The sequence below is a fragment of the Macrobrachium nipponense genome, chromosome 41, assembly GCF_015104395.2.
Source record: "Macrobrachium nipponense isolate FS-2020 chromosome 41, ASM1510439v2, whole genome shotgun sequence".
In the NCBI taxonomy this organism is placed as follows: Eukaryota; Metazoa; Arthropoda; class Malacostraca; order Decapoda; family Palaemonidae; genus Macrobrachium; species Macrobrachium nipponense.
In genome coordinates, this window is record NC_061102.1 from 49,174,054 (window position 1) to 49,187,441 (window position 13,388).

A 13,388-nucleotide genomic window follows, 5' to 3' on the forward strand; every position below is an offset into this window, starting at 1 on the left:
TGTTACATTTACAATGTGTTAATTTTCATGCAGTAATGCTGGTATTTAACAAGCCAAGCGGACATAGACAAGCAAGCGGACAGTCCGTAGTAACTACAAATGCACTAACACCAAGAGTCACAGGACTTTATATACTGGAAGAGTTGCGTTGCAAAACCTGCAAAGAAAATGTATGAAACATAGGTATACTTAGAATTGAATGAGAATCTTCACGAAACATCGAAAAAAAAATACAAGAGAAAACCACACTGCACGGTCATAATCGAGACATAAAGACCAAATTTGTCACTTAGATGTTGCATCACCAAAAAGACATCGTTAAATTTATAATGATAACCTGAAAAATTATATTGATTTAAAACAGCTTTGTAAAGCCTGCAAATCCAGGATGCTTCAAAACCAAGATGTTGAACAGCTGTAAAAAAGGTTGTTGTCATCAAGAACTTTTCACATGCTATTTGAAGGCCAAGCATTGGGACATATGAGGTCATTCACAGCTGGAAAACCTCAAAGGAGTTGCACTATTGAGTTGTTAGGAGAGGGTGGATAGCAAGATAGAAAAAATATAATATGAATGGAGGTAGAGTAAAAGGAATGACAGGGGTTGCGACGAAGCTGTGAATAGGCATTAAAGTGGAAACTTACTTGAGCGGGACTTTTCCAATGCATGGTTAATGAGACATTAGGTTAGTACGTTACATGATTATTTAATCTTAACGCCCAATAACCAGCTCGTCCAATTTTATATGCAGTAATTGGGTTAGAAAACCTATTCTTCCATTCACTGTAACGAACAAGGAAAATATTCTTTTCACGCACTATCAGCAGCAAAGTGAACATTCCTACCAACACCGTAACAAGCAGCGCAACTTTTCTATTCACGCACTGTAAGCAGCAAGGTAAATGTTCCTTTCAACACCATAACCAGCAGGGAAAATGTTCTCTTCACGCACTGTAAACAGTAGGGTAAATATTCCTTTCAACACCATAACCAGCAGGGAAAACATTCTCTTCACACATTGTAAACAGTAGGGTTGGTAAATATTCCTTTTCAAACACCATTAACCAGCAGGGAAAAACATTCTCTTCACGCAACTTGTAAACAGAGGGTTAAATATTCCTTTCACCCATAACCAGGGCAGGAAAACATGCTCTCAACACATTGTAAACAGTTAGGGTAAATATTCCTTTCAAAACATAAACAGCAGGGAAAACATTCTCTTCACCACATTGCTAAACAGGGTAAAAGTGGTAATATTCCTTTCAACACCATAACCAGCAGGGGAAAACATTATCTTAACAACATGTAAACAGGAGGGTAAATAATCCTTTCAACACCATAACCAGCAGGGAAAACATTCTCTTCACGCACTGTAAACAGTAGGGTAAATATTTCTTTCAACACCATAACCAGCAGGGAAAACATTCTCTTCACACACTGTAAACAGTAGGGTAAATATTCCTTTCAACACCATAACCAACGGTGCAAATTTTCTTTTACGCACTGTAAGCAGCAAGGCAAATATTCCTTTCAACACCATTACCAGCAGGGAAAACATTCTCTTCACACACTGTAAACACTAGGGTAAATATTCCTTTCAACACCATAACCAACAGGGAAAATATTCTCTTTGCACACTGTAAACAATAGGGTAAATATTCCTTTCAACACATTACCAACGGCGCAAATTTTCTTTCACGCACTGTAAGCGGAAAGGTAAATATTCCTTCCAACACCATAACCAGCAGGGAAAATGTTCTCTTCACGCACTGTAAGCAGCAAGGGCATGATCAATTTCATTTTTATGCACCATAACCAGCAGGGAAAATCATCTTTTCAAAGCACCATAACAAGGACAAATGTGCCTTCGAGGACGATAGCAATCAAGACAAATTTTCCTTTTAAACAATAAAAAGAGTAAGGCAAATTTACATTTCATGCGCTGTAACGAGCTGGATATATCACTGAGACAAACAAGGGAAAATAAGCAGGGAAAATGTTCCTGCAGTAAAGAGGGGAAATTCCTTTCATACACTATAACGAACAGGGAAAAAATTTCTCTCATGCACAGTAATAAGTAGGGAAACTTTTCCTTTCATGCACTGTAGTGTCCCTGGAAATTTTCCTTTCATGCCCTATAGTGAAAGGGGGAAATTCCTTTCATGCACTATAATAATCGGGGAGAATTTTCTTTTCATGCACTGTAGAAAGCAGGGGGAATTCCTTTCATGCACTGTAACAAGAAGGGAAATTCGCTTCGTGCACTGTAACGAGAAGGGAAAATTCCCTTCATGCACTGTAATGAGAAGGGAAAATTCCCTTCGTGCACTGTAACGAGAAGGAAAAATTCCCTTCGTGCACTGTAACGAGAAGGAAAAATTCCCTTCGTGCACTGTAACGAGAAGGGAAAATTCCCTTCATGCACTGTAACGAGAAGGGAAAATTCCCTTCGTGCACTGTAACGAGAAGGGAAAATTCCCTTCGTGCACTGTAACGTGAAGGGAAAATTCCCTTCATGCACTGTAACGAGCAGAGAAAATTCCCTTCATGCACCGTAACGAGAAGGGGAAATTCCCTTTATGCTCTGTAACGAGAAGGAAAAATTCCTTTCGTACACTGTAACGAGAAAGGAAAATTCCCTTTGTGTCCTGTAACGAGAAGGAATACACTGTAACAAGAAAGGAAAATTCCCTTTGTGTACTATACCAAGAAGGAAAAATTCACTTCATACACTGTAACGAGAAGGGAAAATTCCCTTCGTACACTGTAACGAGAAGGGAAAGTTCCCTTCATACACTGTAATGAGAAGGGAAAATTCCCTTCATACACTGTAATGAGAAGGGAAAATTCCCTTCATACACTGTAATGAGAAGGGAAAGTTCCCTTCATACACTAATGAGAAGGGAAAGTTCCCTTCATACACTGTAATGAGAAGGGAAAATTCCCTTCATACACTGTAATGAGAAGGGAAAATTCCCTTCATACACTGTAATGAGAAGAGAAAATTCTCTTCATACACTGTAACGAGCATGAAAAAATTTCCTTTTGTGCACTATAACTAGAAGGGCAAACGTTGCTTTCTAGTGTTGAAACCAGCAAGGCAGTTTCACTGCACGCACCATATCCGCCAGAGCAAATTTTCCCTTCATTCACCATAACCCCGAAAAGTAAAGTGTTCATTTCATGCACTGTACCCAGCTGGGTAAATTTTCTGTTTAGGCTCCGTAGGCAGCAGAGCATATTTTACTTTCAAGCACCATAACCAAACAGACAGTTCTTCATTGTATGCACCGTAACAAGCAAGGCAAATTTAACTTTCATGCACTATAAACAGCAGGGCACATTTTCCTCTCGTGCACTGTAACCAATCCTTTGAGCGAGTGTATGCATGTGCTCTTGTATAAATTATTATTTTTTAGTTTTTTTCTATGTCCATTATACATAACCTCCATGCTACCTATGTCTGGATATTTAGAATTATTTCTCTGAAAACTAATTATAAACTAACATCATCACGTTGCACTGTAAAACTCAAGATTTATTGTCTCCCATCTCCTTCCCACACCGTATCGGAGTCGGATGTAGTGTTCGTGTCTTGCTGACATGCATGATAAATCTTAAATCTCCCTAGACAATAAAACTGAAGTTGAGACCCTGCTCAAAGAGGAAGGAGTGTTGCAGACTGTAAGAACACGAGTTTTTAAAAATGGACATGAAATAAAAACTCGATATTCATATAAATGGGTAACTTCAATAAGCCCGTGTAGAAAACAAGGAGGTATACGTACTTTATTCAAAAATTAAGATTGGTCTGTTCCTACTGATCATCATGTCTTTGCATCCCAGTTACTGTATAACAGAATTCTCTGTTAGGAGAGTATTTTAAATAATGGTAATGAAATAAGCTTTGTGTGGTTTAAATGATATTAATACGTATCTCAAGTGAGAGTGATGAGGAGATCCCATGGTACAGGATGTCAGATGTGTAGGGATTGGCTAAGGTGACGAGGTACAATCCTGTCATGTGTCACAGCGTTTGGGAGTGTGGCAAACAGAAAGCCAGCGGCTACGGCTACAGCTATAATAACTGGTCCAAGGACTTGGGGAAATGTTGGCAAAGCTATGGTGATAATGGAGAGGGCCAAGGGACACACCAGAGAGATATAGCATGGCTTACTTGTCCGAGAACTCGCAAAGTATCACCGCCCCCGTCAGCATTCCAGCCATGAAAGTAGCCTGCACTACTGACATGAGGTATTTTTCAGCACACACCAGCTTCCACTGCAAACAGATACAAACTACATAAAGATAACTTTGTCTGCTCAATTACTGGCATTGTTTAGGCCAAAAAGAAAGTTGTTTTGAGGGCGTTTTTGACGTAGGATTACTACTACATCAATTTTACTATTTGCAATCACCATACGACAAACATTAATGACAACATGGTACAAGAAAAGATATTTTATTAGAACATTCTCACGTTATTCATTCTAACTTCTTATTCCTTCAGAAAACACAATTTAAAAGTAACCATGATCGTGCAAGCACAAATGGACTGGAAACGAAAGCTTGGGATTCTTAAAAAGAAAAAAAAAAGTGATAGCTGCCCCATTTATCACACTCCTTCCGTATTTCACATTTGCCCTTTTTTCAACAAGTGTGGTCGTCTTCTCGAAGTTTTATGGCATCCATCCAAAAGGAAATCTACCCGTTACCTGTGCATCTGCAAATAATATATATTATGTATATATATATATATATATATATATATATATATATATGGTTAAAAAATCACAGTAGATGCACGTGACTTCATAAGGAAGCGAATCCCACAGGAAAATGATAGTCAGAAATCCAAGCGCTTTCGTCTTTACTCAGACTTAGCTCCTTGACAATGTCTGAGTAAAGACCGAAGCGCTTGGATTTCTGACTATCATTTTCCTGTGGGGTTCGCTTATATATATATATATATATCTATATATATATATATATATATATGTATATATATGTATATATATATACATATATATATATATATATATATATATATATATATATATATATATATATATCTTAAGGTTTCCTATTCTCCCAAAAGAACCCAATAACATAAAAAAGGAACTTGTTACAGAACACAATTCATCTTTGACTTTATGAGAGCATTCGTACACCGGCTCCCCCGAGATAAATGGCTCTGCCCCTCCCCTCCCCCCACCACACACATCTACATAATTTGTTCAAAGCAAGTCTTTAAGGATGAGATTACAAACCCCGCCCCCTTTTCTTGACTACACAATTAGGCCACATAAGCTTTCAAATGCAATCTCACACGTCAAATACGTTTCTTTGCTTCAGACATTTTACCTCTCTATCACGTCTTCTATGACGTTTTGATAAATAGAACACATTCCAATTTTTTTTCTACACTGTGCACCCTGGTAGGCTATACATTCATATATATATGAGGCCTGGTGCAATTAAGCCGTGAAGTCTAGGGTAAAATTCTTCGGCTGATTTTTTCTTATTTCTGTGACACGAGTGGATCATCCAAGCAAGTAAATAGAGTACAGAGTATTCTAATAGGGACAGGTTAACACAAAGAGAACCGTTTAATCTTATTTCCTTTCTACGTAGTTCAGAACAGAAAGTTCTCAGTCATCATTTCGTAAAAGTACAACAGAAAATACGCAAAATAATATCATAACGGACAAGGAAGTACATAAAGAACAACACCTCCCACCAAAAAATTAAAAACAGAAAATTGATATCAGTACAGATTGGCATAAACCACAAAACACAAGAGCACCGTTCATTACGCTCACAACAACAGCATTCCCACAATAAAAAGCGGCCCACATACAACAGTCACTCCCAAACTAACCGTTAAAGCTGTGATCTTGACACTTGCGAAACTCAAAACGTTAATTCTTGAACAAATGAACCGACAAGGGGGACATTGTTTATCTCCCGACACCAATCAAACGACACAAGACACTTATACCTTTCGGAAGACTCACTTGTCTGAGAGCTCACTCAGAGCTACTGCTCCGATGAGTACACCAGCCATATAAATGGACTGCACTGTAGACATGAGGTATCTCATATTACACACCAGCTCCCACTGTTGATGTAAATAGACCATCAGTTCTTCCACTAATACATAAGATCGTATCCTTAAGAAATTCACCATCCAATCTCAAGTCACACAAGTAAATATATAGAGACGTTTACGTACAGCATCATCATACCCAGTTCCGCAAAATCTCCATCCTTAGGGTGCATCTTAAGTGTGTTTGTGCTCTCTCTCTCTCTCTCTCTCTCTCTCTCTCTCTCTCTCTCTCTCTCTCTCTCTCTCACGACGCCAGATAATTATTAATTATTCATTCATTCATTCTCTCTCTCTCTCTCTCTCTCTCTCTTTAAACGAAGTATCTTGGCATAAACGTTTGGACTGAGCCAGACTTGGATGACGTTAACATTACATTTCTTGACTTTGCACTTAGCTCAGTTTCTGGAACATCAGGGTGGACGACACCATTCAGACTGCCACGAACACTAATGCTTACAACTCGTATAAGAAAACAGCTTTCTCTACTCCAGGTACGGTGAATTCATTACATATTAACAAGGTTTAATTTCATAACGCTTCACGAACGTCAACTAACCGGCATTAGGCGTGTGGAAAAAATGACAAAGGTTAATTAGTATGGTTCAGTACACACTTCAGCATAGATTAGGTGTCAGTACTACGACAACATTAGCGTCTTCGAGGAAAACTCAGGGTTTACCTGTATATCCGTTGACGAAAAGCTCACCAGGTTAGTCATAACGACAAAAATAACGAAAAGTGGGAAAGAGTGTTAACTTTGAGGAGAAGCCCAAGTTTAGTAAAGAGCACAATTTTCAATCTCGATCTGGTAGAGTTAACTCACTTGTCGGAGATTTCACTCGTCACGATACCTCCCACCAAAAAACCGATCATGAAGACAGACTGGATCGATGATGACAGGTATTTCATCTGACAAATCAATTGCCACTGTAAGAGAAATATGCTTCGCTTTACAACTACTAAGTGTCATGAGAGAGCTAGAGTGAGAGAAAGGGAGAGATTATGCACGTGTTTTCCGAATGCCGATTATGCGTTGAAAAATCGTTTCAAAGACCACTAAGTGTTACGCAAAATCGAACACAAAAACTCTCTACCATCGAGAGCAGCATCTCACAAGATTTATTCAGTGATTATGACGTCAAATATCTAGTGATATTATGGGTCTTCATATGCAAAAGATTGTACGTAAATGGAGCATGACTTCTATATCGGCACCAAAGAAGTTGTTTTAGAATTGTTAAAAAATATATATATTTCAATTTGAATACAATATTTTTCAGAGCTTCGACCTCTTTGTGATGACTGATTTCTGTTTCGAAAATTAAATCAAAATTCGCCTAAAAAAATGAAAAAAGTTTGACGAAATATTTCAACTCGAATACTATATCATTTTTGGAAGTTTTGCCCTCGATCTATGATTGATTTTTGTTTAAAAAATCATTTCGAAAATCGCATCAAAATGGGACAATGCACGTAACATAAAAAAAAATCAATTTGAATACAACATTATTGGGAGTTTTGCCTTATTTTTGTGGGTTGATTCAGGAGTCAAGCCTCCTCGGTCTTTCCTATAGTAACCCCCAACCCCCATTGGTTTTCGGGGGTTCGTTATCTAGGTCTAATATTTCTTTGAGGGTCATCTATTAGTGTTTAGTACAATCTTTTGTGACTACATACCATGGCTAAAACCCTTTTGGGTTCCCTATCTAAGCGTCCTCAAAACTGACTTCACTCGTAGGTGTTTGGGTTATTTTGACGATAATAAGAACAGCTCTTATTGTGCTTTCTATTTCCAATGACACAAAATCCTGACATATCCAGTGGCATTCATCGTTGAAAAGCTGCACTTAAAATGTGCAAAAAAAAAAATAATAATGAATCGGAATAGGAAACTTAATATAGAACTACCAACACGTACTGACCGAGTCTTATTCTTATTAAGACAAGCGTTAATAAACTGGTGCATTTATGATCTAGCGATTTGACGACACATCTGTAAAAGCACCAGGTTCCAAACGTGGAAAGGAGCCATCTCCTTTCATAAAAGTTGTGGGTTCTGACGTGATTATGACCAGGCAACTCTTCGCTGCTATATTACCTGTAACCAAACACCATTGCCGTCATCTGGTCGCTGATGAAAAAAATCAAGAGGGTTGTGACATTCGAATGAACTTGACACAGTACGAGAAGAACAATATATCCGAGTCTCGTCTTGAATCGAAAAAGATACAATCCTTTATCGGAAGGAAATGATGCATTTGGTTTATCTTTAGCACACTTATTTAAGTCAATTTTTTCAACGATACATGAATAATCTCCCCGTGCGGCGTCCTACCGAGAAATAAACTTTATTTATCAAAGAATACGCGCGTCATCTTAGCCTACGTTATCATCATCAATACATCTTTGTTTTTCTGACAAGACGGGTCCTCGCCTCACCTTTCAGGATGCTGGCACTTGCTGTAAATTTAAACTCATTCACATGAACAGACATACGTATATATATTGTGTATATCCCAATCATACCAATGTCATTTAAGTGTAGTACTTTAAAATGCCGAGTAGGTATATCATAGAGTCGTACCTCGATATATTGCGGTACGGTACAAATTACACGTGAATTACCTGAAAGAAATTTCAATTTATGAACGATAATAGACCAAACTTAAGAAATGTTAATTTTCTATCATTTTGTCTCATTCAAACACATTTTATATATAAATATATATTATATATAATACACATTATATGTATATACATATATATATATATATATATATATATATATATATATATATATATATATATATATAATAATATAAGTTCTTCTCTCATCACCCCATCAAAAGTACAAAACAACCATAGAAGAATAATACACACTTGGGCTACACTCAATTTAACACGAAACCTGTTGTTCTCCCACCGACCCAATCTATAAAACCACTTCGCTTTCATCTTTCGCCAAATTATCTTCTCCACTAACTCCCTTCACCACACTGCATAACAGTCTACAGTTTTTCTAAGGTCTGCGTATGCATACGCAGCTTTTCCCCTTACCTTCAAATCATTCACATCATAGTTTCGAACCCAACACCTGACTCATGAATCCACCTACTTGGCTAAGTCCACAGTGCCATAGTAATACTTCCTTCATCTGTCTGTCTTTCAAAGTCAGAATCCTAATAAACAGATTCGCAAGTATTCTTACAGTCGCTTCTATATGGAGGAACAATTATTCAACACGCTTTACACACCTAGCATGCCCACAGTCACGTCGATACTAACCTAACCTAACCTAAACCATGCAGCGTCTTGCAGTCCAATGAACTTCTGTTGCCTTTTCGTTCTTTGGCCTCAGCGACCATTTCAAATAGTAGTTTTAAATTGGCGATCATTTCAAATAGTGGTTTTAAATTAGTGACCATTTCAAATGGTAGTTTTAAATTAGCGACCATTTCAAATGGTAGTTTTAAATTTGCGATCATTTCAAACAGTAGTTTTAAATTAGTGACCATTTCAAATAGTAGTTTTAAATTAGCGACCATTTCAAATAGTGGTTTTAAATTAGTGCCCTTTCATAGTGGTTTTTAAATTAGTAAACCATTTTCAAATTTAGTGGTTTTTAAATTAGTGACCAAATCATAGTGGTTTAAATTAGCGACCATTTCAAATAGTGGTTTTAAATTAGTGACCATTTCAAATAGTGGTTTTAAATTAGCGACCATTTCAAATAGTGGTTTTAAATTAGTGACCATTTCAAATAGTGGTTTTAAATTAGTGACCATTTCCAATGGTAGTTTTTAAATTAACACCTTTCAAATTGTTTTAAATTAGGACCATTTGAAATGGTGGTTTTAAAACTAGTAACCATGTTTCAAATAGTGGTTTTAAATTAGTGCCCATTTCAAATAGTGGTTTTAAATTAGTGACCCATTTCAAAATAGTAGTTTTTAAATTTAGCGGAACCATTTCAAATAGTGGTTTTAAATTAGTTTTTGGACCATTTCAAATGGTAGTTTAAATTAACAACATTTCAAATAGTCATGGTTGCAATTAGACCGACCATTTCAAATAGTGGTTTTAAATTGTAACCATTTCAAATGTGGTTTTAAATTTAGTGGACCATTCCAATGGTTAGTTTTCTAAATTTAGCTTAAAAACCGTTTCAATTTTTGGGTTTTAAATTAGTGACCATTTCAAATGGTAGTTTTAAACTAGCTACCATTTCAAATAGTGGTTTTAAATTAGCGACCATTTCAAATAGTAGTTTTAAATTAGCAACCATTTCAAATAATAGTTTTTTATTAGCGACCATTTCAAACAGTGGTTTTAAATTAGCGACCATTTCAAAAAGTAGTTTTAAATTAGTGACATTTTAAATAGTGGTTTTAAATTAGTGACCATTTCAAATAGTGGTTTTAAATTAGCGACCATTTCAAATAGTGGTTTTAAATTAGCGACCATTTCAAATAGTGGTTTTAAATTAGCGACCATTTCAAATAGTGGTTTTAAATTAGCGACAATTTCAAATATTGGTTTTAAATTAGCGACCATTTCAACTGGTAGTTTTAAATTAAAGTCAACTACTTCTACTCTTGCACAATCCACATAATGTCTATTCTAGTCTCCAATGACACAGGTTTGTAAACTCTCCTCAGGCACATTTTATTGGAAGTCTCCACCGCCAATAAATGTCTTATTTGTACTTCCTTTTACACCACACTTCTTCTACCAAAGGGTACACCTCTTTAGATTTATACTTCTAAATCTTCAACATATGCTTCCATTTTGTCACTAGCTCTGTCCTCGACTATCTTATCATTCTCTCGTACACAGCTACAGGATCTTCACCTTTGCAACTGCGCGTACGCCAAACGTATGTCCAATTTTGCATCATCGGTCTAAAATTTCATGATTCCGCCAAATACAAGTGACACAGGCGAACCATCCCTGATTTTTTTACTTCACATAACTCATACTTCGGTGATTTTGTCGGTATTTTTACTTTCCTCTCTTCCCTCATACCAGCCGTATTTTTAGCATTTTCTCTCCAACTAAAAGGGTCTCACATTAAACCTGTAAAAAATAAAAAAATAAAAAGTGCAACTACCCGTTCTCCTTCTTAATTTTGCCTTCTAGAGCATACCTATGAATATTATTCAGTGGGTTCCTCTACAGAGAGAAAGGAGGTTTAAGCCTTCGTAGAAATCTGAAATCGCATCCAAGACGTCGGCCCCTGTATAAAGGAGCTTCCTGCCTAAGTACGATCGACACCTGGTTGACAAAAGCGTACCACTAACTTCCATGCATAAAAAAAAAAAAGTGTCCTCTACTACTACCCCGGGAATGCTCTGTGCTTGTGGCTTAATGAATCTCTGATGCCAGTCCAAATCAGTCTGGCTGTCAAAACTAAATTCAAAAAGACGTTTACGTCGGCCATGACGAAAGTATTAGACGACTCTCAATATACCAGACAAAGAAATGTAATAAAATCTAGAGACGATTAAGGTGTTTAGTCCAAATCAGTCTGGCTGTCAAAACTAAATTCAAAAAGACGTTTACGTCGGCCATGACGAAAGTATTTAGACGACTCTCAATATACCAGACAAAGAAATGTAATAAAATCTAGAGATGATTTAGGTGGTTTTTCAAAGCTCAAAATAATATTTATGTTAGTGTATACAGAAAGGCTTGAAGAGGTGCAGTCCTTAAAATATTTTATGTAAAATATCCAGAGTTTAAATTTACTGTGAAATAAGACTAGGCACATCAAACCACGGGCAGTCCGAATACAATTTGTAAAATAAATAGATTAAATTTCTATTTAATCATATGACAATGAATCATATAACAATGAAACTCTAGATCATGATTCTGTCGATTTGTGAATCAGCCTAAAAGATATTATTAGGAATCAGTTTGGGTGATTTTTTATTTTAAGGAAATAGAACAAAATTTAAAAATCAGTGATTTATTTTTTTTTTTTCATATATATTTTTTTTTCTTTTAGATGTTTTTCCAGTCCTTTCTTTCCTCAAAATGTATTTTATGACAGAATTACTATTGATTTATCTTTTAGGTTTCCAGTTCTGGTCTAAAGTATGTACTTGCAATTTTTTTTTATCAAAATAAATAGATGCAGCACAGTTAGGCTTAAGTTTTAATTAACCTCCAAACCATATTTTTCAATCTGTTTGCTTTCAAATAAAAAAAATAAAAATAAAAAAAATCATGATTTTTTAAATGAAAAAATCAATGAATTACTGAGAACTTTGTGCAAATGCACGTGTTCCATGTGTAGAAGAAATACTACTGATGACAAGGCGAGAATGGGAACTGTTTAGACATGCCCTGGGATGACAGTAAGTGATAGCCTCATCAGATGACGTTCTCTGGGCACCAGAGGAGCTGGATGAGCACTGCGAGATGGGTATCCTATAGTAGATTCACATCAACCGTGCATCTCCTGGTGTCTAGACCCGTCCCTCACGACGCTCCTGATTGGCTGTTGATAAGCCAGTCACAGGGCTGGAAACTCTCAGTCTCTCGAGAGAGTTCGCATAAGCAGGATGTATGTTCCACCTCTCCTGAGGGATACTTTTGAAAGACGTATCCCTCACGAGAGGTGGAATATACATCCTGCCTATGTGAACTCCAATCAGGAGCGCCGTAAGGGATTGGCCTAGACATCAGATGCACAGTTGATGTGAATCTTATGTAGAAGCCCTTTTGCGTCACATGGCACATGAGTTGACGATTCGTGTTTAGTAATGGGACACTGGAACACATCTACAATAGAGAACTTCTCAGGACATACCTCCTCAACAACCGTTGTCTTATAAATAGAATGGTCGAAGGTCCACTCTTCACACCCTTTGGTCGAGACATTGGCTGGAAGATCTGGAAAGGGCGGGTTGTCCAGGGCTCCGCTGGATGCCAGACCCTCCCAGTCACGGTCATAATACTCGCACGAGGAGTACCTCCCTTCGCTGCCTCCGTCTGGGTCAGTTACCCTGTGAAAGAACGACATGAACTGAAACTGTCTTATCCTTGGAATTTGCGAGAAAGAAGGCATCGCTATTGACTGAATGACTGATTCATTGTTCTCTGGCATCGAGAGAATGAATTGCTATACACTGAATTAGTCCTTTTGTACAGTTTTACTCTCAGCTTACCGTGAATATATGGCTATCCACTGGTGATTCAATCCGGCATCTACCCAAACCCCTCCCCCCATAATATGATTATTAACTTAACCTACCTCTCCAAACAATAGGT

At 37.1% G+C, this 13,388-nt stretch overlaps 1 protein-coding gene across 7 annotated transcripts in view; it reads right to left on the bottom strand.

Moving 5' to 3' along the window:
* The window catches only part of LOC135212751 (organic cation transporter protein-like), a 78,494-nt gene that overhangs the window by 27,246 nt on the left and 37,860 nt on the right, over nucleotides 1-13,388 (bottom strand). For 6 of the 7 annotated variants that reach the window (XM_064246480.1, XM_064246478.1, XM_064246479.1 and 3 more), the window contains exons 4-5: nucleotides 12,928-13,123; nucleotides 6,019-6,122 (exon numbers count right to left, since the gene is read on the bottom strand). In XM_064246480.1, coding sequence (XP_064102550.1) covers nucleotides 6,019-6,122; nucleotides 12,928-13,123 — 300 coding nt within the window. Of the gene's footprint in view, nucleotides 1-4,178; nucleotides 4,283-6,018; nucleotides 6,123-12,927; nucleotides 13,124-13,388 lie in introns of all 7 variants that reach the window. The other variant, XM_064246484.1, reaches the window with a different exon arrangement.